We start from the raw sequence: 23943 nt of genomic DNA on the forward strand, positions 1-23943 counted from the left end.
TAGTGATTCATGAACATATGGAGGGACAGCCATGCAGCTATCTGGTAGATGTTCAGGACAGGGACTTTGCATGCCAACACAGTAGTTGCAGCTTTAGCCCTGGTAGAATAAGCATGCAGTCCTTCTGCATGTTGCTTTTTGACCAATGTTTAGTAGAACTTAATGTAAAACACAATCTAGAGGGAGATGGTTCCCTTCTGCAAAGACTGACCTTTTCTTTCAGTCCAGATAACTCCAGAAAGAGCTGAACATCCACCTGGTGTTCTTTAGTACGATCAATATAAAAGCATAGAGGTCTCTTGGGGTCCAAGCAGTGGAGTCTCTCCTCTTGCTTAGGGAAGTGAGGCAGAGCACAGACAACCAACAGGGTGATGTTCTGGCTGTTGTGGAACGGTGTCACAACTTTAGGCAAAACTATGCCCTTCTCTGCTGTAAGGCAATGGGTTCTGCCCATCAAATCCTCCCTGATTTTTAGCTTTTTGGCTACCTGGTATGTGACCTTTTTACTGTGGGTGAGGACCACCACTGGTTACCCATGATAAACTCACAGTAAATCGACTGCACGTGTTTACCGCCAGTGTCTACCTTTTAAGTCAAGGCCACTGAGATGCAGCAAAGGTAAGGAGAACTTGGCTGGTTACACACTGCATGTGGGAGATTCCTGTTGTGCGCAACCCGGTAACTATGCACAGGAAGCCTGACACTGAGGGGACTCTGCAGGCATGGGTACTGACCTGATATAGGCTTTATAATATTAGTGCACACTCATAGGGAAAGTCAGTGTGGTTTATTGTCTTGTCTGCAGTGACACCCCATTATACACCTATGGAGAAGACTGCCTTAGAGTGCAGTTTCGCCTCTAGTAGGCCTACAGAGACCAGTGCCATATGAAACTTGGGTGGAATATGTATGCAAAACACAAATATAAGAGTTTCCATGAAGATACCCGTATAGCTTATGGGCCATTCAGGATTGTAATTTTTCTCTGGCTCAGCTCAGGATCAGAGCTCAGGCAGTTTGTCTCCCTGCTGTGCCAGGTTAATTATATTTCTCTCCAGTAGCAGGAACAGAGGCCTCCCCGCACAAAGCGAGCAATCAACATTGCTTCACTCAGCACCCGAGGAGGAAAGGGATGGGGATGAAAGATTTGCATCAATCAATCAGCTGTCACACTGTACCAGAGATGCACCAGCCCAAGCCTACTGACCAAAGGAAGGATTCTAGACATCTGCAGACAACGCTGGAAGGGGCTCCCTTTGAAGATTTGATGTGAACGGCTTTCTCAGTGATTTCAGCGAACGGCGGAGCTAAGGTTCCCAGAGCAGATGTGACTTCTGATTGATATAATTTTAAATTGTCCCCGCATACCATGCAGGAGGGTTGGGACAGGGGCAGAGAGCGGATTTGGCACCCTGTGATAGCCCAGAGGTGCCTCGCCTTTAGAACCTTTCGTCCCAATTTTCAAGCTGGACACTGGGACTGGAAGGAGCAGCCATGGATAACTGGAAGGAGAAACCCCCTGATGTTCATCTGGGCTAAGGAATCTGACTGCAGTTGACTCCAAGACCAGTGGGGCTCTCCCCGGGACCTGGGAAGCTGACCAGCTTACATCCCCTAAGGACTTGTTGGGGGAAAAAACTAGACTTCTGCACCAAATACCTAAGTACCAAAGCAGAAAGAGCAGGAAGGCTGGTGCAGGGAGCCAGTGGAACCAGCCCCCCTGTAGAGATCACCGCCTTCGAGACCAGAAGGCCTTAGAACAGTATTCCACGTGAACTGAACTGGTAAACAGGAGCAAAATAAGCCCCAAACATGCAAAATAGACCATCGGGGCTCGACATATCAGCAGAAGGATTTGACCCTTGTCCTCTTCAGTTATCACGGAGTGAATAGAGGTCTGCTGCCCACCTGCTAAATTCCCCCCCCAGCCATGGGGGGCCAGGGCCTGGGGGCAGCCGCATGGTGCATTTTCACTTTTGAAAGCTGGGGTGTGTGCATAAAGCCCCCTCCCGAGAAATCAAGGGGTCTGGGGACCCCAACCCCCATGCTACTTCATTGATTGGGGGTGCCTGGGTCCGCGACTCCAAGCCTCTGATGCCTGCCAAGGGTGGGGGAAACGCCATCATGTTCTCTCAAAAGTTAAAGAAAAAGAGGTGGGCCTGAGATCCCAAATCCAGGCCCCCAACAGACACCGAAGGATGGGAGAATGCCATTGCCCTCTTCCCTGTGGTGGATGCCAGCTCCACTTTCCATTTCCATGACTGGGGGGAGTGGGCAGCCACCGCCATCACCAGTGCCCTGCCTGCAGGAGTGGGCAGGCAAAAGCAAAGCTGCGGGCTCCTGCGGCTGCATGAGAGAGGCTGCCATGCGGGACCCAGCAGGGTAACCAGGGATGGGCTCCTTGGGCTGCCACAACAGTTGGTGGCATAAGGAAGTGCCTGAGTGGAACCAGGCACCCCCAGGGGCCAGAACCAAAGGAGGGAGTAAGTGACCTGTGCGGCACAATCAAAGCAAGCAGCTGGAGATGCTCATAAAGTATGCAGGCCTCCAAGGAAACAGTGCCCCATAATTCCCTGCTGGGATTCCCAACAGCTCAAAGTTCTGGAGACAGTGGTGGCACGAGAAGGCAGGCAAGAGCCCCACCAACACTACCTGGCGGGTCCAGAAAAGAATGACAATCTCAGTATTTTCGGTTTAGTTCAATCACTCCTCAGGCTGGTGCATGTGCTCTACAGCTGTGAGTGCAGTGTTCTTCAGAGGCTAAGTCTATGGCTGCATGTTTGTGATCAATAAGTGATGTTCTCTAGAAGTTGTTTTTGTGATTGCGTTTTCATGATTGGAAAGCCTTAAATAAGCACACAGACACATATGATTTAAATGCTTTATTGAAATGATAATATTGACAGTGATTACCGATCAAAGTACATATGACATGTGGATTGTTGACCACGAACCTTTGACCAAGTCAATATACTTACCTGATGTGTCTGAATGACCTTTTAGAGGGTCAGAGGGGATTACGCAATGTCATATATGGTATTTTCCATGCGCCTAATGTATATTTGTAAATTACTGCGCAGTAATGAGTAGTGTGTACAGACAATTTTTTATTTAGTGGTATTATTTGGTCCCGTGCTCTCCATGCCACTGGAGTCAAGCTATCCTTGCTGATGAGGGGTGAAACCCTCAAACCGGTCCTAGGAGGCTTGTTTCCAGTCCAGGGAGGAACTGGCCTGGCAGTTCAGGCTGGACTGTTCCCATTGGGTGCAGGGCTAAGACGGATTTGCATATGGCTAGGTACAAACTGGAATGGCATGGTGAGCAAAAAAACAATGTATTTAGGCCCAGATCTTTGTACGGGGTAATGTATGACAATGTTCTGCATTCTGTCCATCAATTGTTCCTTTTGTTATTATTGTGTGTCACCGAATGGTGATTATTAGCCCACACCACTACCAATGAGTAGGCCTTGGACTGCTCTGCTAACCTGAGAATCAAGCTCTACAATAGTGTATTTGGTTCCCAGTGGACGGCAAATGTAGACCCATTAGTTGTGCAGGCCACACAACTAATGGCCCTTTTGCTTACATTCGTCAAACTAGTTTGTCCGGATAAAGGTGGTGTACAGGAAGTTGACAGAGAGCCTGAAGTTCATGTACTCGTTGCACCATTGTTATGGAGAAGAGGAACATTGTCTTGAGGGTGGGAAGCTGGAAGGTACAGCTGTGAGGCAGCTCAAAGGAGCGTACAAGAGATATGTGGGGACAAAGTTAAGGTCCCACAGTGGCATGACAAAGGGAGAGATAGGAAACAAACAATGTAATACTTTCAAAATAGTGCATAACAGCTGGAGACTCAAACAATGAAGGCTGATCCGGCAGCTGCAGAAAGACCTAAAGATGCAAAATGTACCCTTTAACTTTGCCCAAAGCAAAGCCTTGACAGGCTAGGAACAAAACAAAGAGAAAAAGATTAGATTATTTTGCCAGAAGGGGGGTCTACCTGCCATGCCTTGCACTAAGTCACAAATTTGTCCCAAAGACAGGCATATACAATTTTTGTCAAGGAATGCCTGCCTGCCAAGAAAACATCAAACATCTCTGGTGGTCGGAGGTGTTCATCTGTCACCACTCACTATCAAAGCATGAAAGTGGAGATTGCGAAGGCCTGGGTGCAGAACACTCCCCTGTTTCTGCAACAGTAGATCCTCCCAGAAGGGCAACATCAGCAGAGGACAGATGTTCATGGCCAGAAGTTCTGCATACCAAATGCTCTGTACTCAATCCAGAGCTACTACGATGGCTTGGGCCCGGTTTTCCTGATCTTCTTGAGAACTCGGGGCAGGAGCAATATTAGCGGAAAAGCATACAGGAGTCCTGATTTCCACTTGAGGCAGAACGCATCTCTAAGCAAGAAACACCCAAAAAATTCCAACAAGCAGAATTGCTGAAATTGAGCCTTCTCGGCAGTGGCGAGTAGATCAAGCCATGGTTCTCCCCAATTCACAGAAGACACCTTGCACCACCTACAGCTGTAACTGCCAATCGTGATCCGCTAGGGCTGAAGACTGACAGGGCCGGACTGGGACCAAAACCGGCCCTGGCAAAGTGCTCGGCAGGACCCCCGGGGGGTTGGGGGTGCCGCCGAGCTCTTTGCCAGGGACGGTTTTCGGCCGATTTTGTTACAGGGCCGATTTTGCAGCTATGCTGCAAAAACGGCCCTGTAACAAAAACAGCCCCCAGGGGCCCAAAACCGTCCCCCACCCCTGCAGCCCACCGGGGATTTCCCGGTGCCCGCTACGGCCAGTCCGGCCCTGAAGACTGACCTCATCCACCCCAGCAATGAACGATCCTGCCAGGTTGTTCACAGCTAGGAAAATTCCTCGATGATCCTGACATTTCCAGAGGTGCACAGCCTTCTGGCAAAGGCTACACAACCTCACCCTGCTCTGTTTATTGCAGTAGCACATGGTGGTGGTTTTGTGTGTGAGCATTTGTACCAGCCTCTCCTTGATGGTCAGAAGAAAGACTTTCAATGACAAGTAGATGGCCCTCAGGTCCGGAAGGTTGATGTGGAGGTGGGACTCCACCAAAGACCAGAGGGCTTTTATCTCCTACTTCTTCCAGAGGTTCAGCCACAACAAAAAGTGATGCATCAGTCTCCACGGTCAGTTTTTTGTCAGGTAGGGGACAGGATCTTCCACTGACCCAATATAGTTCCAGTGACCACCGCTACAGATATTTTGCAGTCCCTGCCAGAATCTGAATGTGGTCAGAGAAGTCCCCTTGATGGTGGGTCCACTGAGATTTCAGATTCTACTGCATAGCTCACATATGCCACCTGAGTTGCTTAACCGGCAGGATTCAGTAAGCCATCGGATCCAGAAGCCTCAGAGTTGACCTCATTGAAATCCAGGACCATGGCTGAAAGATTGGGATCACCTGAATGTCCTGGGCTGTCCTTTCCAGGCAAAGGCACAAAACCGAACAGTGTCTAGAATGGTCCAGATAAAAAGGGAGCATCTGAGAAGGATTCAGGTGTGACTTGGGCACATTGACAGTGAATCTCAAGGATGACAGGAGGTTCACTATTGTTTGGAAGCAGCTGATGAGTGCCTGGGACAAGCTTGCCTTCAACACCAGTCGTCGAGTTAGGGAAAGATTGGGACTCCTGACCTCTGAAGGTGCTCTGCCGCCACTGCCATCACTTTTGTAAACACCTGACGGGCACTGGTGTGGCCAAAGGGGAGCACCATGAACTGGAAACGCTCCTGTGCCAGCAAAAACTGCAGGTAGTGCCAATGGGCCTGCAGGACAGGTATCTGGAAAAAGGCATCCTGTATGTCCAATTAAACCATCCAGTCTCCTTGGTTTTGGCCAGTCAAACTGGGGGCCAGTATGTGCATTCTGAACTTTTCCTTGTGAAGGAAGAAGTTGCAAGGGCAAACGTCTAAAATAGGAAAAATTCCTCCATCCTTCTTGGGCACCAGAAAGTATTAGAAATCACAAGCACGTATAATTCTGGTGCACGCTCCCTCTTGATAGCCCATTCGGCCAAAAAGGGCTTGCACTTCCTGCTGCAAAATAGACAGATGGTCCTCTGTTAGTCTTTGGGAGGATAGTGGAAGGTGTGTTGGTGTGGACAGGTAGGGTTGGATACACCCCTTCCTAACAATTTGCAGCAACCACCTGTCCGATCTTATGGCCTGCCAACATGGCAAGAATCATAAGTTCTGGCCTACCACCGGGTGGCTGTGCTCCACTAAGAGCATGGTAAAGAGGTTCAGATAGGTAGGGGTGCAGCAGACTGCTCGGCCCATTGACCTTGAACACAGGGATGGTGAGCACCATGGCCTAAACCACAATTCTGCTGGCCACTTAGTTGGGGTTAGAAGCCACAAAAGAAGCAATAGGGCTGATAGAGATAGCAAGGTGGGGCAGAGAAGCCCAAGGAGCGTGCCATGGCCCTACTCTCCTTAAACGGTTCAAGAGCCAAATATGCCTTGTCCCCAAACAGGCTAATCTCTTCAAAGGGCATGTCCATGAGGGAAGACCGGAGATCGCCTGAAAAAACTATTGACCACAGCCAAGCTTGACAGTGATTGGCAACACTAGTGCCAATGGCCTGCCTGATGGAATCCGTGGTATCAAAGCCTCAACGAATTGTGTACTTGACTGCGATATGGCCGTCCTGTATAGCCTGGGTCAGGACAGGTCAGTGATCTCCAGGAACACATGTGAGGACTTGAGCCACCAAATACCAAAGGGTGTGGAAAGAGTGCCCTAGGAGTCAGCTGGCATTCAATTATCTAAGAGCTAAGCTGGTCTCTTTCTAATCGTCTCCACCAGTTGTGACTCCCTATCAGGAGGAGGTTGGGACTTAGCCCTCTCTGCAGGCTTGCCCCCAGACTTTGTGCCCTCTCCTCTCCTGTTTTGCTGAATTCCTTTTTGTTGGCCTTAGGACTATACACACTTTACCACTGCTAATCAGTGCTAAACTGCTTGTGCTCACTCCTTTAAATAGGGTAAAATTGACTTACATCCAATTGGCACATTTAATTTATTTAAATTAAAGTACCTAGTAAAGTGGTGCTGCAAGTACCGAGGGCATGTAATTTAAATGCTACTAGTAAGCCTGCATCAATTATTGTGCCATCCACTTAAATAGCCTTTTTAAACATGTCTCACACCAGCCATCACTGACTGTATGTAGTTTTAAATTAATTTGTGATGGTATTCTGCAAGCTGGAATCACACTGTGCCTTCACAGCGCCGTCATTAGAACAAATGGCTCTTTAGTACGCATTTGTTCGGCATGCAAGTCGTTATAACGACTTGCCTTAGGGGGGCTCTGGATTTTGGAATAGGTTAATTTACTCTTCTAACACCAGTGTGTGCAACAGTAGGGAAGGTGTTGGACTTTGAATCCAACACCATTCCACTAATGCGCTCCCCCTAAGGATATAGGTTACCAAAAGTAATAACTACTTGAGTGTTGAACAAATGCGTACTAAAGACGCGTTCGTTCTTTTGTCAGCGCTGTAAAGGGACAGCAGGATTCCGGTTTCGGTTTAAAGGATGTTTCACGTTATAACTGTCAACTCGACTTGGCAAGATAAACCCCTTACCAAGCCTAAAACTCTATTTTTGTTACACATAAGTCACCCCTAAGGTAGGCCGCAAACAGCCCATTTGGCAGGGTGCATTGTATCTAAAACATTGGGCATTTACTTTTAAGTTTTACATGTCCTTGTAGTGAAAAACTTCCAAACACCAGTGTCAGGCATACATCTTCCATCGGACAACATTGAATTACCTTATTAAATTTGATTTTAGAAAACTGGCATTTTCTTGTTCTGGCCATTTGGTGCCTGCAGACTGTTCCTAGGTCCCATGACTAGGTGTAGTTGGCAGTTGGCTTTTGTGTATTCCTCCAAGACAGCTCCACAATACAGGGACAGGGGATCTGATTCACAAAGGTAACCATACACTTTTGTGTAAGTTTATGTTTGCTATTCACAAAAAGATTTACAAGTAGTATCTTTACGAAAGCGGAGTCTTCGCACATAAAAAAGTCCTATCAAGTTGCAAGTTTATTAATACTTTATTTAGACAATTTCATCAAAGTGAGAACAGTATGATGAAACTGTGATTAACATTAATAAAATGGATAAAAAGGCATAAGTACTCCATGAGTAACACAATTTATTAACAGGTTTAAGCCAGAAATAGGGTATGCTAAAATAGATGTAAGTGAATATCCAGCAGTTTTAACAGCATGCATAAAAAGAGGCCTTAAAGACTTTGTGGCAGACGCAGACAATTCATAAATAGAATTGTATAAGTTCATTCTACAACACAGTCCAAGAACAGCACCCTACAAACCTGAAAAGGTTGGGGGTAGGAGTAGATTTCTTAAACTTGTATCCACTTTGTCAAGAAAGGTTATCACTCCAGCGATTACTTGAGGGTGAGCGTCATTCAGAAAAAAGTTCACAGCTGCCTGTATTGTTTGAATCCCTTGTTTAATCATTAGATGGAGAAGGACTCTCCTGCGGTCGTTGATTAGCACAAGACAAATGCAGAGCAGATGGGGTACAGGATCCTAAGTCAATCCACAAAAGCGGCACTTGTCATTGGAGGGGCGAGTTGTCCATGGGGGAAGAAGGTCTAATGAGGAGAATTTTCCCTTTCGAATAGAGCAACCAACATTTCATTTTATAATAGAGGGAGAATGTATCAGTGGTGTATTTTTGCACTTCTCTTTCATCGTAACACCCCAGTACAAGGTCTACATGCTTTCTGCTGTTAAAGGTCGGGCGGTCCTGCTTAAATGGTTATGTGTTGAGTGTTTTGTTTACAAACAATTTTAAATGCTGGTGAAGAAGGTTTTGGTTCCAGAAGGTTGCTGCATTTGTAAGTTCCAGGACATCAAAAAGGGCAAGAGTACAGGGATTTTAAGGTGCTAAATCATTCACTTATGCAACTTCCAACCACATTACATTCTTCAGAGTGCCTACTTCTGCTGCACGTGCTGAATGCAGATATTTGAAGAAGCTGTCCTCCTGTGAGTACAATGATAGATTTCACAACATAAATTCCAGCATGATCAGGGCTTCATATGTGCGATGAGGGAGCTTAAACAATGATCTAAAAACGGAACTCTGGGACTTCCCTGGGAAAGCTTACAGGCCATAACCAAGTGTGGAAACGAGTTTCGCTTTGACCATCTTCAACAGGGTCTCCAAAGTGGGCTGTTTTGTTCATTTGTAGATTGTGTGGAAGGAGAATTTTAGTGAAGCAGCTCTGGGTTTTAATGAGTTTACATGGGTTAAGTTTCCATCTTTGTCTTCCAGCCAGCATTCCAGATATTCATAATTAGATGCAGGAGTTAGATGGTGGTTACTTAGGTACCAGGAGGCATATTATCAAGCACAGCGTTAAAATTATCGCCGCAAAGCGGCGATAATGGGCTTGATAATATGCCCTTGAGAATTCCAATAGAAGCCCATGTTGACACCAGAACATTGGCTTCTATTGGAATTCTCTGCGGCATATTATCGAGCCCATTATCGCCGCTTTAGCAGCAGTTTTCTGCCGCTAAAGCGGCGATAATTTTAACGCTGGATCTTGATTATATGCCCCCATGTGCCTGTGTTTTTCTTTTTTTCTGGCCAAAAATTACGATGTTGTCTTTTCGTAGTTCACCGCCATTCCGTTTGGACTGCTGTGCTGCTGTAAGGAGTCAATCAGCCTTTGCAGACCTCTTGCTGTTTGTCTTAGAGGGTGACATCGTCAGTGTAGAGCAAGGAAGGGATGGGACAATTCACAAATTTTGGTGCACCACTATTTATCGAATCCAGCAGAGGTGCCAGATCACACATGAGCAGATTAAAAAGGGCTGGGGATAAATGCACCCTTGCTTAATGCCTTGTTCTATTTTTATCTTGTTGGAAACTGAATAGTTGTTACCGGGTTTTACTCTGGCCCACGTTTCGGAATAGAGCAACTGAACACCCTGGAGTAAGGGGTCAGAAATGTCCCAGGCTGTGAGTGTTGTCCAGAGTAGCTGATGAATAACGTGGTCAAATGCCCTTCCTGTAATCTACAAAGCTATGGAGAGGTGTTTTTTGCGTATCTGCTTTGCCACCAGCATCTTGATGGCCTCTAGATTGTCAGTGGTGCCCAACCTGGGCCTGAAGACCGTTTGGTTGAAGCGGATCAGTTTTTTCAAGTTTGCCCATGCATACAAATCTTCTAGTATTAAGGAGGCGGAGAATTTGGCCTCGACATCCAGGAGAGTTTCTGAGCCTTTTATTTCAGATGGGATGCAATATTGATCCTTGCCGGTAGGAGGGGATGAAGTTGGTGGAGAGGCAGATTCTAAACAGCTTTTCCATCAATCCGAACCAAAATTCAACGTCTTGTTTATAGACTGAAGAAGGGATGCTGTTTGGTCCGGGTGCACCGTTGGGTCTGCTTTTTGTAATCAGAGAGGCTATTCTTTTGGTCGTAAAAGATAATGAATATTGGTAACTTAGGGGCATATCATCAGACGGCAGCGATATTTATCGCTGGCCGCAATTAGCGTGTAAAATTTTAACGACGACTATCGCTGAAATCTATCGCCCGGTTAGCGCACTATTACCAACGCGCATCACTGAGGCAATAGAAATACAGGCAAAAGCGGCGGAAAGAGTCAAAATCGCCAGAATTCCAGCGATAGAAAACCGTGTTAGGGAAAACCTTGTAGATAGGGAGACGTGGACTCAGCATAACAATCCACCTCCCATTATAGGTGTTACAAACCGGCAAAATACCCGGGTAGCGCTGATTTTAATATCGCTATGCGTGTTAGCGATACACTTGTAAATAGAGAGAAGCTGGGTTACCGATAATATCCCATGTTGTTTCACGGGACACGCCTCCCTTGCATCTCATTAGCGATGCAAGGCGATGCGATGTTGAAGTCAGCGCTAATCCAATTAAACACACGTTAGCGTGCTCTTGTAAATAATGCGATGTTTTTATCGTCGCATTTCGTCCAAAAACAGAGGCAAACGCAGCGATAAAAATATCGCTAACCCTTGATAATATACCCCTTAGTGCTCCAGCATTCTCAGGTCTTCTCTGTGACTTATTAGGTTTGAGGTGACAGGTTGGCAAGTTGAAACGATCCGGTTTAGATTTGTAACGGGTGCTGATGTACATGGTCCAACTTTCAGCCGTGACTTTGTTTCCATTTAGTTTGACAGATACAGTTTCTCTATTTAAATGTTTATTGATAAACCAGAACACTTTGTTTAGTTTGGCAAGCCATAAAGAGCTCTAACTGAAGCCATATCTTTTCATTTGCAGAAACTCTGCATTTGTAAAGATACTACTCGTAAATCCCTTTGTGAATATTAAACCATTGTAAACTTACACAATAGTGTAAGTTTACCTTTGTAAATCCGGTCCTGGGTGTTGGCAGGATGAGCCATCCTGGCAAGATGTGAGGACAGAGCTGTGCACAGCCCCACTTGCACTTCAAAGACTCTGCTTCAACTCGCACACAAAAACTTTACACTAGCCTATTATGACTACAGACAGCCTGCGACAAGCACAGGAAGGCAGGAAATTCCAGACACTTCTGTCGGCGGGGGAACTCAAGACGTTTCTCCCACTTCACCAGGTATAAAATTAGGACCCTCGGACCCACTTTTCAGTTCACTTCTAGACCTGCGAAATGACTCTCAGAGGACTGCCCTGCTGCTTGTGGTCTGCTGTGGGCATCAGAGGACTGATCTTCTGCACCAAGGGGACTGCCCTGCTGCCTGAATCTTTCACTGTGCCCCCAGAAGACTGCCCTTCTGCTTGAGATCTGCTTTCCTGCTTGAACTCAAGACTTACAGTGTGGTTCCAAGGGATAGTTGGCTGTCCTCTGATCAGAACCTCAGGGACAGTAAAGGCTTCAAGCTTCTAGAACCCGCACCTGAACGCAGCCTGAGTGAGCCCTAACCCTCTAAATGGTGCCCTTCCAGGCCTGGACCCTTGGAAGCGGGGCTGAAGGAACCCAGATATCTAAAATCCAAAACTTGTGAAAGTGCTCTGAGAACCAAGAGGAGACTGGGACCTATATGCTCGCTGATCCGCCCAAGGTTCATCTGCAGTAGAACTGACTATGCGGCAGCTCCCACTATGTTCTTCTCCTCACCAGCAAATCCAATGCAGTGGCTTGCAGCAGAAGGGGTATCTGGCCTCGTGAAGCCTTCGGCAGCTACAGCCTACAGCTTCATCCCACTGGAGAGTTTTGATTTCCACACAAGAGACTAAGGTCCTGATTTAGATCTTGGCCGACTGGTTACTCCATCACAACGGTAATAGATATCCCGTCTGCTACAATATAAATCCCATTATGTCCTATGGGATTTATATTTCAGCATACAGGATAGCCATCACCTTTGTGATGGAGTAATCTGCCTGCCAAGATCTGATTCGGGCCCTGAGTCCGAATGTAGAAGTCTTCACCACAACTTTGTCCAGCAGCTCTCGACAACAACGCCTCCTCCCCAGACACCGCTGGCTGCCTTGCCCTACTGAACTTTACCTTCTCAGACATTTTTCTTCAAAATCTCTTCTGAGTCTGAAGGCTAAACGAAGACCAGGCCAAAACCCCTTTGTGTATCTGAACTGCGCTACATGGTGGACAGTTATAACTTCTGACTTTGCCCCGGCCCCATGCGACTAGATAACAGTGATTGGCCCTTTGATATTTGAGACACTATTTTTCACTTTAAACTATGAAAATTAATTACTCCGGCTCTATTGATTGGATTTTTGCAATTTTGGTGTTAAATAGTTCATTAAAATTTGCCCTCGTTTTTAAAATTGGTATGAGGTTTTTCGTGTTTTTTGTTTTTACTTTATTACTGTTTAAGTAAAAGTTAAACCTGACTGCTTTTGTGCCACGCTACCAGAGGGCTAAGCACAAGTTAATTTAGTGTCTTTTTGTGGTTCATCCTGGCAAGGATTGTGGCTGTTGCTTATGAAGGCCCCCCAAATAACAACACAATTTCTCACAGGGAGGAGTTGGGAAAGTACTTGGGTATGTCTGGCTTTTAGGGGCTTGTACCATCATACTTTCAGGGGAGGGGTGCTGCCATGAAAATGCAGTGTCGTCTGGGGCAGGGCAGTGGTGTCTTATGATCTGGCGGTTTACTGGTGGTCAGAGGAAAATGTGGCCCAAGCATTCCTCAAGGTATCAGTAAATGCTTTATTGAATGGCAAGAGGGGCTCAGGGGATGTTTGCTCCCACTATAGGACTTCTGTCAGTGCACTGGATGTGACCTCCAAGGTTAGGAGATGGAGGACTTCGACTGCCCTATATATCAACATGGCATAGGAATCTCATCATCCACTTTGTAATCATTGTCTGAATCTGTGCCAAACAGGAAATGAAGGGTATGTGTTCTCCATTATGTAGGAGGCAGGTTGAGTGGAGGAAGTGGCAACTCAACAGCAGCCGCAGACAGCCTCGGTCGAGGTGGAACTGATGTCGACTTGGAGTCTTGTCTTCCAGCTCGGCATCAAAGTTCCAGGAACTGGAAAGGACATGGTGCCAAAGGTGGAGTCAGAATAAGAGCTGGAGGCGGCCTGGTGATGGGATCAGAGGATCCAAATGGAACAGAGGGTGAACACACTGGCAGTATTCCAAATGGAGATCCTCTCGGCTCCGTGGGGCCGGAAGGGTTCCCAGAGTTTATTAGCAAGGATCCGAAAAGCCATAGCATGGCCGCTTGTTTTGAGAGGTGACATTTCCCTTTCACACTGAAAATTGTGGCTGAGGGTACGGGTCTCAAAGACACAAGAGGTAGTTCCAGATCCGTGTCTGGTAGCGTACAGGAGTGGTGCTTAAGTAGGTCCCAAACATCATTTCCAGAGTGGAACAGCATCAGTACGAATCTGCAGGGCACCATCTACTCGCACGGAGGGGTACTGCTGAAAAGTTTCCGGAACCAACCAGATGCCTGGGGACATTCAAATGATGAGGAATCGGTGGCTAGAAGCCTCTATCAGAAATTAAGGTTGATGACCCCAGTGAGTTCATGTGTCTAGGTCAGCACAAAAATGGGAGCTCTGGATGTGTCAAAAACATTTGCTTATGGATCCAATGGAATCACAGCAAATAAATGATACAGTGCAATGTATCAAACCTGTTCAAAAGTACACCACTGATAAATATCTATTTTCAGTCTAACTTGAGGCCTATATTACGCAGTCTTTTCATAACTGTTGACGGAAATATTAATTTTACAAGGGATCCACCTTAAAAGTTGCATCATAAAATTACTGAATCATTGCCTTTTCCTAGTGGTTGGATTCATACCTGTTCATAAGTAAGTTGCATGTTTTTCTGCTCCTCATAATAACAGTTGTATGTCTTCAATAAGGATGTTAGTTGATTTCTGAAAACAAATGCAATAAAGATATCACTATTTCAGTAGGCACAATTTGCGTATAGAAGAAATAGATTGAGAAAGGCTTCATCTTCGCCAAATCATTGTAAATGGAAGAATTGCATGTTCATGCTGATCCCTATATCCATATAGCAAATGTACATATTACTAGCATTAGAAATAGAAAATATATTCTATGACACAGCATGGATTTCATGGCAGTGCCTAGTTTGAGCCGGTGGTTGCCAGTAGGGGCCACCAGCACTCATTTTTTGGGGACCAGTACTTATTTTTCTGAATCAGATGTCAACCAATACAAGAAGGGGTAAAACACACAAAGAAAAAAGAAGCAGGTTGAGAAACACAGAAAAACAGTCATAAACAGAGAAAGCAGGAACCTGCAAGAGTGAGATAAAGGGGCAGAGAGTGTCTGAAAGGGAATTATTCATGTATTTATAGAGTTTTGTATACCGCAAACTTAACCCGAAGGTATCAGAGCACTTTACATAGTTGGCATATGGGGTAGATATGATTACTTGGGGTAAGCACAAATACCTAGCAACTGCATACACAGGATGTAACATTAGTAGTTCAATGAGTTACATATGAAATGGATACAATCACATAGGTGTAAGCACAGATACATTGCAATAGTATGTATCCGAAGTATACGATGGGCAGCAGGAAATGTGAGCGAAAGGTTCTTAGCAGTTACAGTAGTATGTGTCAACTTAAGGAAGCTCTGTAAGTATAGGCAACAGTGTTGATGTAATGTGAGCAACAACAAAAAAAGAAGCATAAAGGCATAGCATAACATGATACATGGATGCCTGGCAACAGTGCATACCAGAGGAAAACGATGGACATTAGGAAATGTGAGTGGTATAATTCTGAGCAAGTTACGGTAGAGTGTGTCGACTAAGATGCCAGTGTCCATACTGGCAAGTAGTGTTGAAGTGAAATGAGCAGACAGGCAGATAGGCATAGCATAACAAGAGATGTAGATACAGATACATGGTGACATTGTATACCAGAAGGATATGATGGACGGTAAGAAGTGAAGCTAACAGTTTTGCGTAAAAAGAGCAAAAAAGCATATAGGCATACATAACACATAGGCATATCATAACAGTGTAGAATCAGTGTTGGAGTAGAATATCAAAAGAACATGGAATGGAATGCCATGGAATACTAGTGTAGACTATCAGTACACCCGTTTACCACCGTGTAACCCAGACATACAACAGTACAACAGTGTACTACCAGAATATCAGTGTGGATTGCCGGTGTAGCCAGGCGGCACACCAGCGGGGGTTCGAAGGAAGCAGCGTCTCACCGGGACAGCATCTGTGATTTCCTGCAGCCTACCCCAGTTTTGCAACTGACTTGCAGGAAGGGCTCTCGCTGCATGGGAGGAGCAAGCCAAGCTGTCATCTGCGTGCCACAAGCGGGCCAACCTTCCCGGTTGTCCCACTACACTGCACAGACATCAGGGAGTCATAGCAATCGGTACTTGTCACAGAGGGCAAGTTGAGCGCAGCGGGCCGGGGGAGGCTGATAGCAGAAGGTGTGCAGCGGTGGGTTCTCCTCACATCAAAATGGCCAACCCACTCTCATCATCCTCTGCTCCAGTCACAGGTGTGTAGGATGTTGGTAGAGGCAGTGTCCATTTGCCCAGGCAGTTGGTCCCGTCTCAAAATCCAATGACTGATGGCCATCTGCAGGCACCCAGCGGACAGCGGAGGAGGACCACAGTGGGCTCTCCTTACATCAACATGGCCGCCCTACTGTCTCCATCCCCCGCTTCAGCAAGTCGTAGGGGATAGCCAGGAAGTGGATTGAAGACTGTGAAGCCTTGACATTCGGTATGTCAACATTTAATTGCACCGGCTGGGGGTTTCTGAAGAGATTTTAGGCACTGGAACTCCTTCTTTTACAAATTAGGCACTGCTTCAGGCCTTTCTGAAGCTGTCCTCATTCTCTTGAAATAAATATTTCTGACCTCATCAGTTGCAGAGATGAGATTAGGCCTGCAGAACATTTGTATTAGATTGGTGTAATCTTGCATAATTCCTGAATTCCCCGTAATGAGAAATGTGCTGAATAGTGGCATTTTCAATTAATGTAAAATGTTGCTTTATTTTTTACCACTAGTTTGAGTAGAAAATGGCTTACAGAGAGACACTTTTTCCTCAAAATAGGACATTTCTCTCTGAACCAGACTCCTGCCAGTGCACTCTGCAACTTTTCGAGTGAGATATACACTTGTGGAGGTGAATTACTTGATATACTGGTGACAAGTATTTTTTATTATTTTACAACAAAATGGGCATACTTCACAAAAAGACTTTAGCTGCAGCCAACATTTCAAAGCAAACGAGGCAAAAACTTGAATGAGGTTAGTTGTGTTTCCAATAGTGGGGACACAGCGTAGGCTTTTGTGCTGGATTATCTCATGTGGGGCAGAGATCATGACTTATTTGTAAAGTGCTGGGCCTTCTGTGCCTTGGGATACGTAAGCTAAAACATTATGGAAATATCCTTTCTGTAGTGGAAACAAAACTTGTTTTCCCATGGTTACGCTACGGAACTCTGAGGAAATTCCTCTTTTTGTATGGTCAACCCCAAGTCTTTTGACTGATGCTGCTACTTTTTCAATTCTGAAAGTACACTAAGCCTGAGAACCAGACTTCAGTACCAGCGCCTTGACCCTAAAGTGTATGTTGAATTGGCTGTACCCAATTGGAAATGGCTAACTAACCTGTAAGTCTTTAATATATGGTACCCTGATAGCCAGGGCATGTAAGATAGAGGGGTATCCCAGGGCTTGCAGTACTGGAGGTCTCCCACATAAAACGATATCCCCAATCTGCCACTGCAGACTGCCAGAACAGTTGTTGACTGCTAGCCAGACTTTACCATTAAAAGCAATGGTTAATGTTATAATATGTCAACAAAATGTGTAGAGCGCTCGTATACCCTGAGGTGTCTTGGCGCTGACAGAACTCGAAAATGATTGAAGTGGAATCATTATTATTAAACAGCCACATTTTGGGGTTCTTCCTAAAGACGCTCAGGGAGGGGACAGGTCTGGTAAGAGGATAAAGATTGTTCCAGACATTGGTCATCCCTGAAATGAAACTTTTGCCTCCCCAATTCATTTTACTGAAATTGGGGACCACAATTTTCTTGGCCCTAGAGGAGTGCAGGAGTCTGTAGGGATGGTACCAATTAAAGAGATGCCTCAATAAATTCTGGACCAGTATTATGCAAAGCCTTGTAGGCAATGCAGAGGGCCTTTTAAGTAATTTGTCTTCTAACAGGAAGCAAGTGTATCTTGTAGATTACTTTATAGACAGAATGAAATTTGGGAATCCCTAATAGCAGTCTCATATGTTTAGGTGCTGTTCCTGCATATTCACATAGAGTCCATTACAATAGTCTAGCTTTGAGAGAATTAAGGCAGTCATGACAGTTTTTTAGAATTGGCTGGCAGAAAAGGAAGAATTTCCTTGACCATCCTAAGTGTAAAGAAGGAAGAGGAGACAGTGGCATTCACTTAATTTCCCCAGATCAGCTTGTTGGCAATCTGAACACCTAGGTTCTTGGCCTTTATTACTGGGTGGGAAGAGAGCCTAATTCCTCTGGCCACCAAGGAGAGGCCTATGCTGGGGAGAGGTTTCCGACCTGCACCACCTCGTTTTTTTCTGAATTAAGCTTCAGACAGTGTTTGCTCTTCAATGAACTGATAGCACGCTTGGATCTCTGACATATTATCGACAGACACATTATCGAACTACACAAATATCGCAACAAATATATCGACATCAAAAATATCGACATTGTATACTTATTTAAAAAACTACACTAATATCGACACTACAATATCGTAATACAATTATATCGATCACACAAATATCGCACACATTAATATCGAAATACTAAATATCGACATAAGTTAATAAATATGACACATGTCACAAATATCGATAACCAAAATATAGACATCAATAATATCGTTTTTTTAAATATATCGACAATTCTAATACTAATAAAACCAATACTTTCAACAACATAAAGACAATATTTTACCAAAACATACATTTTCAAATGAGATTCTACTTAAACATAAACATAACATTTATAGCGATCTCTATATTTAACAACATAATAAAAAAAAACTAAAATAATTATCACATTGGCATTTCGAACACATTTAAATAAAATTAGTACACATTATAAACAATCTTTTTATATATAATAATTTAAAACTCTCCTCCTTTAAAACTAAATATACTCTTACTTAGCATTTTCCATAAAAGGAAACCAATTAACTAAAAAAAATTCAAACCATTTAATAGAAAGGCCACATACAGAAAACAACCAATAACATTCAAGAAACAATTTGAAACCACTATATAAACCAATTAAAACAAGTGTTCCACGGTGCCTTAAACCAAAGCATTGAACGAAGAAGAAGCTCTACTAAACAGAAGAAACCTACATCCTATTACTATTCTAAAAACGTAAGTAAATATTCTTTTCTAACTAAACTGCCAAATTAAACTAAAACACTAATTTATCTTTACTCAAATAAATAACTAACTTATATATTCCATCTCTTTATGTTTCCACTACAGATATTACTCCAAACAGCTAAAGAAAATATTGAAGATTGCCAGAAAAGACTCACTAAAAAGTAAGTATACTATCAAAATACTTTATAAAATATTAATTAAATCCTACTCAAACCCCAAAACATCCTAAACCCCTAAACAAATCCATGTTCTCTTTTTTAAATTGTAAAAAACCTGTATAAATTAACACCTATAGTCTATACCACTGGGCATGAGGGTAGGCTCTGTTTGCTTAGTGAGAGGTTAGGCTACTGCATCTTATTTATTAGGCAGGAGGGGCACATAGTAAGAGGGGTAGGAGACGGGGGTACATTGACATGTGGTGGGGGAGGGGGGGGTAGAGAACTGGTGGAAAGGTTGTTCATTCTCCTGAATAATTGGTCTTGATGATAAATGTGTGGTACTTCCGGGACAGATGAAGGTGGGGGAATGTTTTTTGAATTGTTAATTTGTAAAACAATAAAATAAGTTTCTTCAAAAAAAATATAGTCTATACCAAACAGCAATACCACCCCACTTAAAAAACTAAACCAACCACAACAATAAATGTTCTTTAACTTTCAGAGACTAAATCAACTAAACAACATTTTTGCGACAAACAACATCTTCATTCAAATACAACAAAAAAGACTTGGTAAGTATATATAAAAAAAATGCTTTTTTGCTAATTTCATATAAAGATATAAAGTACTATAGCATATATTTTCATATACATTTTTTCCAGAATTGTAACACATCACGATGACAGAAGAAGCCCAATTTATAACTTCGCAGAAAGGAAAATTCCTATTGTGTTACATGGGTTACACATACACTCAAGAAAAGCAGACGGACCGAAAAGTGAACTGGAAGTGTACTAAATATTATTCTAACAAATGCTACGGCCGAGCAACAACAAGAGAAACAACTGTACTATATACAAGAGAGCATAACCATCCACCCAATCTCTCTGAAATAGAAGTCAGATCAACTCTTGAAAATATCAAAGAATTAAGCACAGGTTCACAAACTGCTACAAGTGTAATCCTAAAAGAACTATTACCTAGAGTGCCCAAAGAAGCAAGAGGCCAATTACCATCAATTACTTCTATAAAAAGAACTATTGCTAGGACCAAAAAAGCAACCACGACAACTATACCATCCCCTAAAACTTTTCAAGAGATCATCATTCCACCAGAATTAAGTATCACCCACAATAATGAACCTTTTATTTTTTTTGATAACAAAAGCCCAGAAAAAAGAATCATAATGTTTGCTACTGCAAACAATATAACTAAACTGCAACAATGCCAAACATGGATGATGGATGGCACCTTTACAATATGCCCAAAACCATTCTATCAGCTTTACACAATACACGGTCAATATCACAACACTTCCATACCTTTAATTTATGCACTATTACCTAACAAACAAAACACAACATATAATGAAATGCTAGGAAAAGTAAAACAAGAATCTAATGATTTTTACCCTCAAACAATTATCATAGACTTTGAGCAAGCCATGATAAATTCCGTTCTAAAACTGTACCCCCATACAGCTATCCAAGGATGTTACTTCCATCTTAACCAATGTATATGGAGACATTTACAAAAATCTTCACTAAGTGTAGAATACGCCACTAACATAAGTTTTGCACATCAAATAAAACTTCTAACAGCCCTAGCTTATGTACCAACCACAGATGTTGCAGAACATTACAATCTTTTATTAGAAAGTCCATTCTACAAACAAAATGAAGTAAAGTTATCTCCCCTGTTAGATTATTTTGAGGATACCTGGGTGGGGAGACTGCACAGATCAGGCCATAGACGTCAGCCCAAGTTCCAAATACCTTGGTGGAATGTATATGTAAGTACACTCAACCAACAAGCCAAAACTAACAACGCCGTCGAGGGCTGGCATAATGCATTCCTAACTTCTACTGGGAGAACAACTCCAACACTACAAAAACTACTAATTGCCATACAAAAGGAACAAAGTTTCCAAGAATTAAGAATGCAACAATCTGTCCTACAATTAAAACCAAAACAGTCTAGACAAACTACTCAAATGTATAATTACCTACAACAACAGGTACAGCTATACCCATCCACAAGAGGACTTGAGTACTTAAATATAATAGCTCAAACTCTCTTCTAAACCCTTTTCTAAATATTAACCCACAATTCTACTAAAACAACTATCACAACATAAATAATCCACTTTATTATATCACATATTTAATTATGTGGTCTAAAATATATACATGAATTATATGGACATATATTTAGACAACATAATTAAACAAACCAAGTACACAACAACAATATTAAATATATAAGGTTTCGCCACCAACAATAAAAATATTTAAATGAACTTACCTGTGTAGTATCTCCAATGGGATAATAACATTCCTTCCAAATAAATCCAGGGAGTTCAAAATCCATAGTTATCCAAAAAATGACTATCCATTAACCATAAAAATCCCGAAAAATATAAAAAAGGTAAATAACCGCTCCTGGAAACCCGAACAATAAAGGAAGTGTTAAATAAACATTAGTAAACACAACTAATACACACTTCCTTTAAAAAAATAAGGTGTTTGAAACCGACGAAAATATCTTCTCCGTAAAACCTACAAAACAGAAACAAACATTCCCACCCACCCACAAACACACAAAACGCACGTACAAACCTCACTACAAACGTTATTCAAACACTATAAAACTTTAACACACCGAAATACCAAAACACTAACAAAGCCACAAACACGGAACACAACGTTAATTATAAAACCGTATACAAACTATTACTAACACCCTAACTTCTAAAACATCAATCAATACACACTTATTACAACATAACTACTTCCACAAAACACTTAAAACTATTTAATAATAAAGCAAATAACTCTTACCTTCTCAAACGCGAAACAGCTCCGAACCGCGACCTGGATTAGACCAAAATAACCCAAAACAACAGCGAGCGATTACAAAATAAAAGAACCAAACAAACATAGGAAGTTTGAAAATTAAAGCAGCACGGTTTTAGGTGAATGCTCAGCCTGGACTTTTCACTTTATCAGTAACGATAATATTGCCCACCTCAAATGGTCAGCTGCTCAAATGACCACCAAGACAACAATTATCCACAAGTTTGAGAGGCAACATATTGGAAGAAATGTAAATTAATGTCAAAATAAACTTTTGTGTTTCGAATCCACACAGTAGTTGAGTATTTGCTTGAATTCCTTTATTCCAAGATTTAGTGAGACCAGATCCGCAGCCAATGCATTTCGCACAAACATGGGATTTTCAAGGCGAGTTTCAACAATAAGAAATATTTACACGTCAAAACGGGGGGTAGTATGACGAAATCGGCAGGACCCAGAGTTCAATCTAGGTAATAGGTCGATATCTTTAGACAGTTCGTATGGTATATATCAGACATGTTTATTGCAATGATGTAATTATTAAAATATGCGTAATAATAAACAAAATTTTCTCTCGAATGAATATACATTCCAACAACTATAAAATAAATATTATTTTCCTATCTACTATTTAATTTAAAAATAATTTGGAATTTGCATTCTGATATAACTTCTATGTTTTATCCAACCCAAACTAAAATCTACAGATTTTTTGTCAATTAAATCCAATAAATTTAACTATTCTTATTCAACTCTATAATTAATTCTAATATTTGCTATTTACCAAACTTAATTAACATACTACTCCCACTACATACTGAACTTAATTAATTTACTATTCTCACTCCAACCTATATTTAATTAGGGTAGGTGCTGGACACTGAACTAAATTAATTTACTATTTCTACTCCACTCTATATTTAATTAAGATAAGTGCTGGACACTGAACTTAATTAATTTACTATTCTCACTCCAACCTATATTAAATTAGGGTTGATGCTGGACACTGAACTAAATTAATTTACTATTCCCACTCCAGTCTATATTAAATTAAAATAAGTGCTGGACACTGAACTTAATTAATTTACTATTCTCACTCCAACCTATATTTAATTAGAGTATGTGCTGGACACTGAACTGAATTCATTTACTATTCCCACTCCAATCTATATTTAATTAAGATAAGTGCTGGACACTGAACTTAATTAATTTACTATTCTCACTCCAAACTATATTAAATTACAGTAGGTGCTGGACAATGAACTTAATTAATTTACTATTCCCACTCCACTCTATATTTAATTAAGATAAGTGCTGGACACTAAACTTAATTAATTTACTATTCTCACTCCAACCTATATTAAATTAGGGTAGGTGCTGGACACTGAACTAAATTAATTTACTATTCCCACTCCAGTCTATATTAAAATAAAATAAGTGCTGGACACTGAACTTAATTAATTTACTATTCTCACTCCAACCTATATTTAATTAGGGTAGGTGCTGGACACTGAACTAAATTAATTTACTATTCCCACTCCACTCTATATTTAATTAAGATAAGTGCTGGACACTGAACTTAATTAATTTACTATTCTCACTCCAACCTATATTAAATTAGGGTAGGTGCTGGACACTGAACTAAATTAATTTACTATTCCCACTCCAGTCTATATTAAATTAAAATAAGTGCTGGACACTGAACTTAATTAATTTACTATTCTCACTCCAACCTATATTTAATTAGAGTATGTGCTGGACACTGAACTGAATTCATTTACTATTCCCACTCCAATCTATATTTAATTAAGATAAGTGCTGGACACTGAACTTAATTAATTTACTATTCTCACTCCAAACTATATTAAATTACAGTAGGTGCTGGACAATGAACTTCATTAATTTACTATTCCCACTCCACTCTATATTTAATTAAGATAAGTGCTGGACAC

At 42.3% G+C, this 23943-nt stretch overlaps 1 protein-coding gene and 1 long non-coding RNA gene across 5 annotated transcripts in view; one reads left to right on the forward strand and one right to left on the reverse strand.

Moving 5' to 3' along the window:
• The window catches only part of RASSF6 (Ras association domain family member 6), a 185834-nt gene that overhangs the window by 45796 nt on the left and 116095 nt on the right, over nucleotides 1–23943 (reverse strand). For 2 of the 4 annotated variants that reach the window (XM_085636478.1, XM_085636479.1), the window contains exons 3-4: nucleotides 14368–14446; nucleotides 7816–7965 (exon numbers count right to left, since the gene is read on the reverse strand). In XM_085636478.1, the coding sequence (XP_085492604.1) occupies nucleotides 7816–7863 (48 nt within the window). In that variant the 5' untranslated portion in view covers nucleotides 7864–7965; nucleotides 14368–14446. The remainder of the gene's footprint in view (nucleotides 1–7815; nucleotides 7966–14367; nucleotides 14447–23943) is intronic. The other 2 variants (XM_085636476.1, XM_085636477.1) reach the window with 1 other exon arrangement.
• On the forward strand, nucleotides 19076–19848 carry LOC146866407 (uncharacterized). The gene is made up of 3 exons (XR_014976798.1): nucleotides 19076–19136; nucleotides 19639–19708; nucleotides 19799–19848. It is a non-coding gene; the product is annotated as an uncharacterized LOC146866407 (long non-coding RNA).

This window comes from Triturus cristatus, chromosome 2_1 (genome assembly GCF_964204655.1).
Source record: "Triturus cristatus chromosome 2_1, aTriCri1.1, whole genome shotgun sequence".
NCBI classification, from domain to species: domain Eukaryota; kingdom Metazoa; phylum Chordata; class Amphibia; order Caudata; family Salamandridae; genus Triturus; species Triturus cristatus.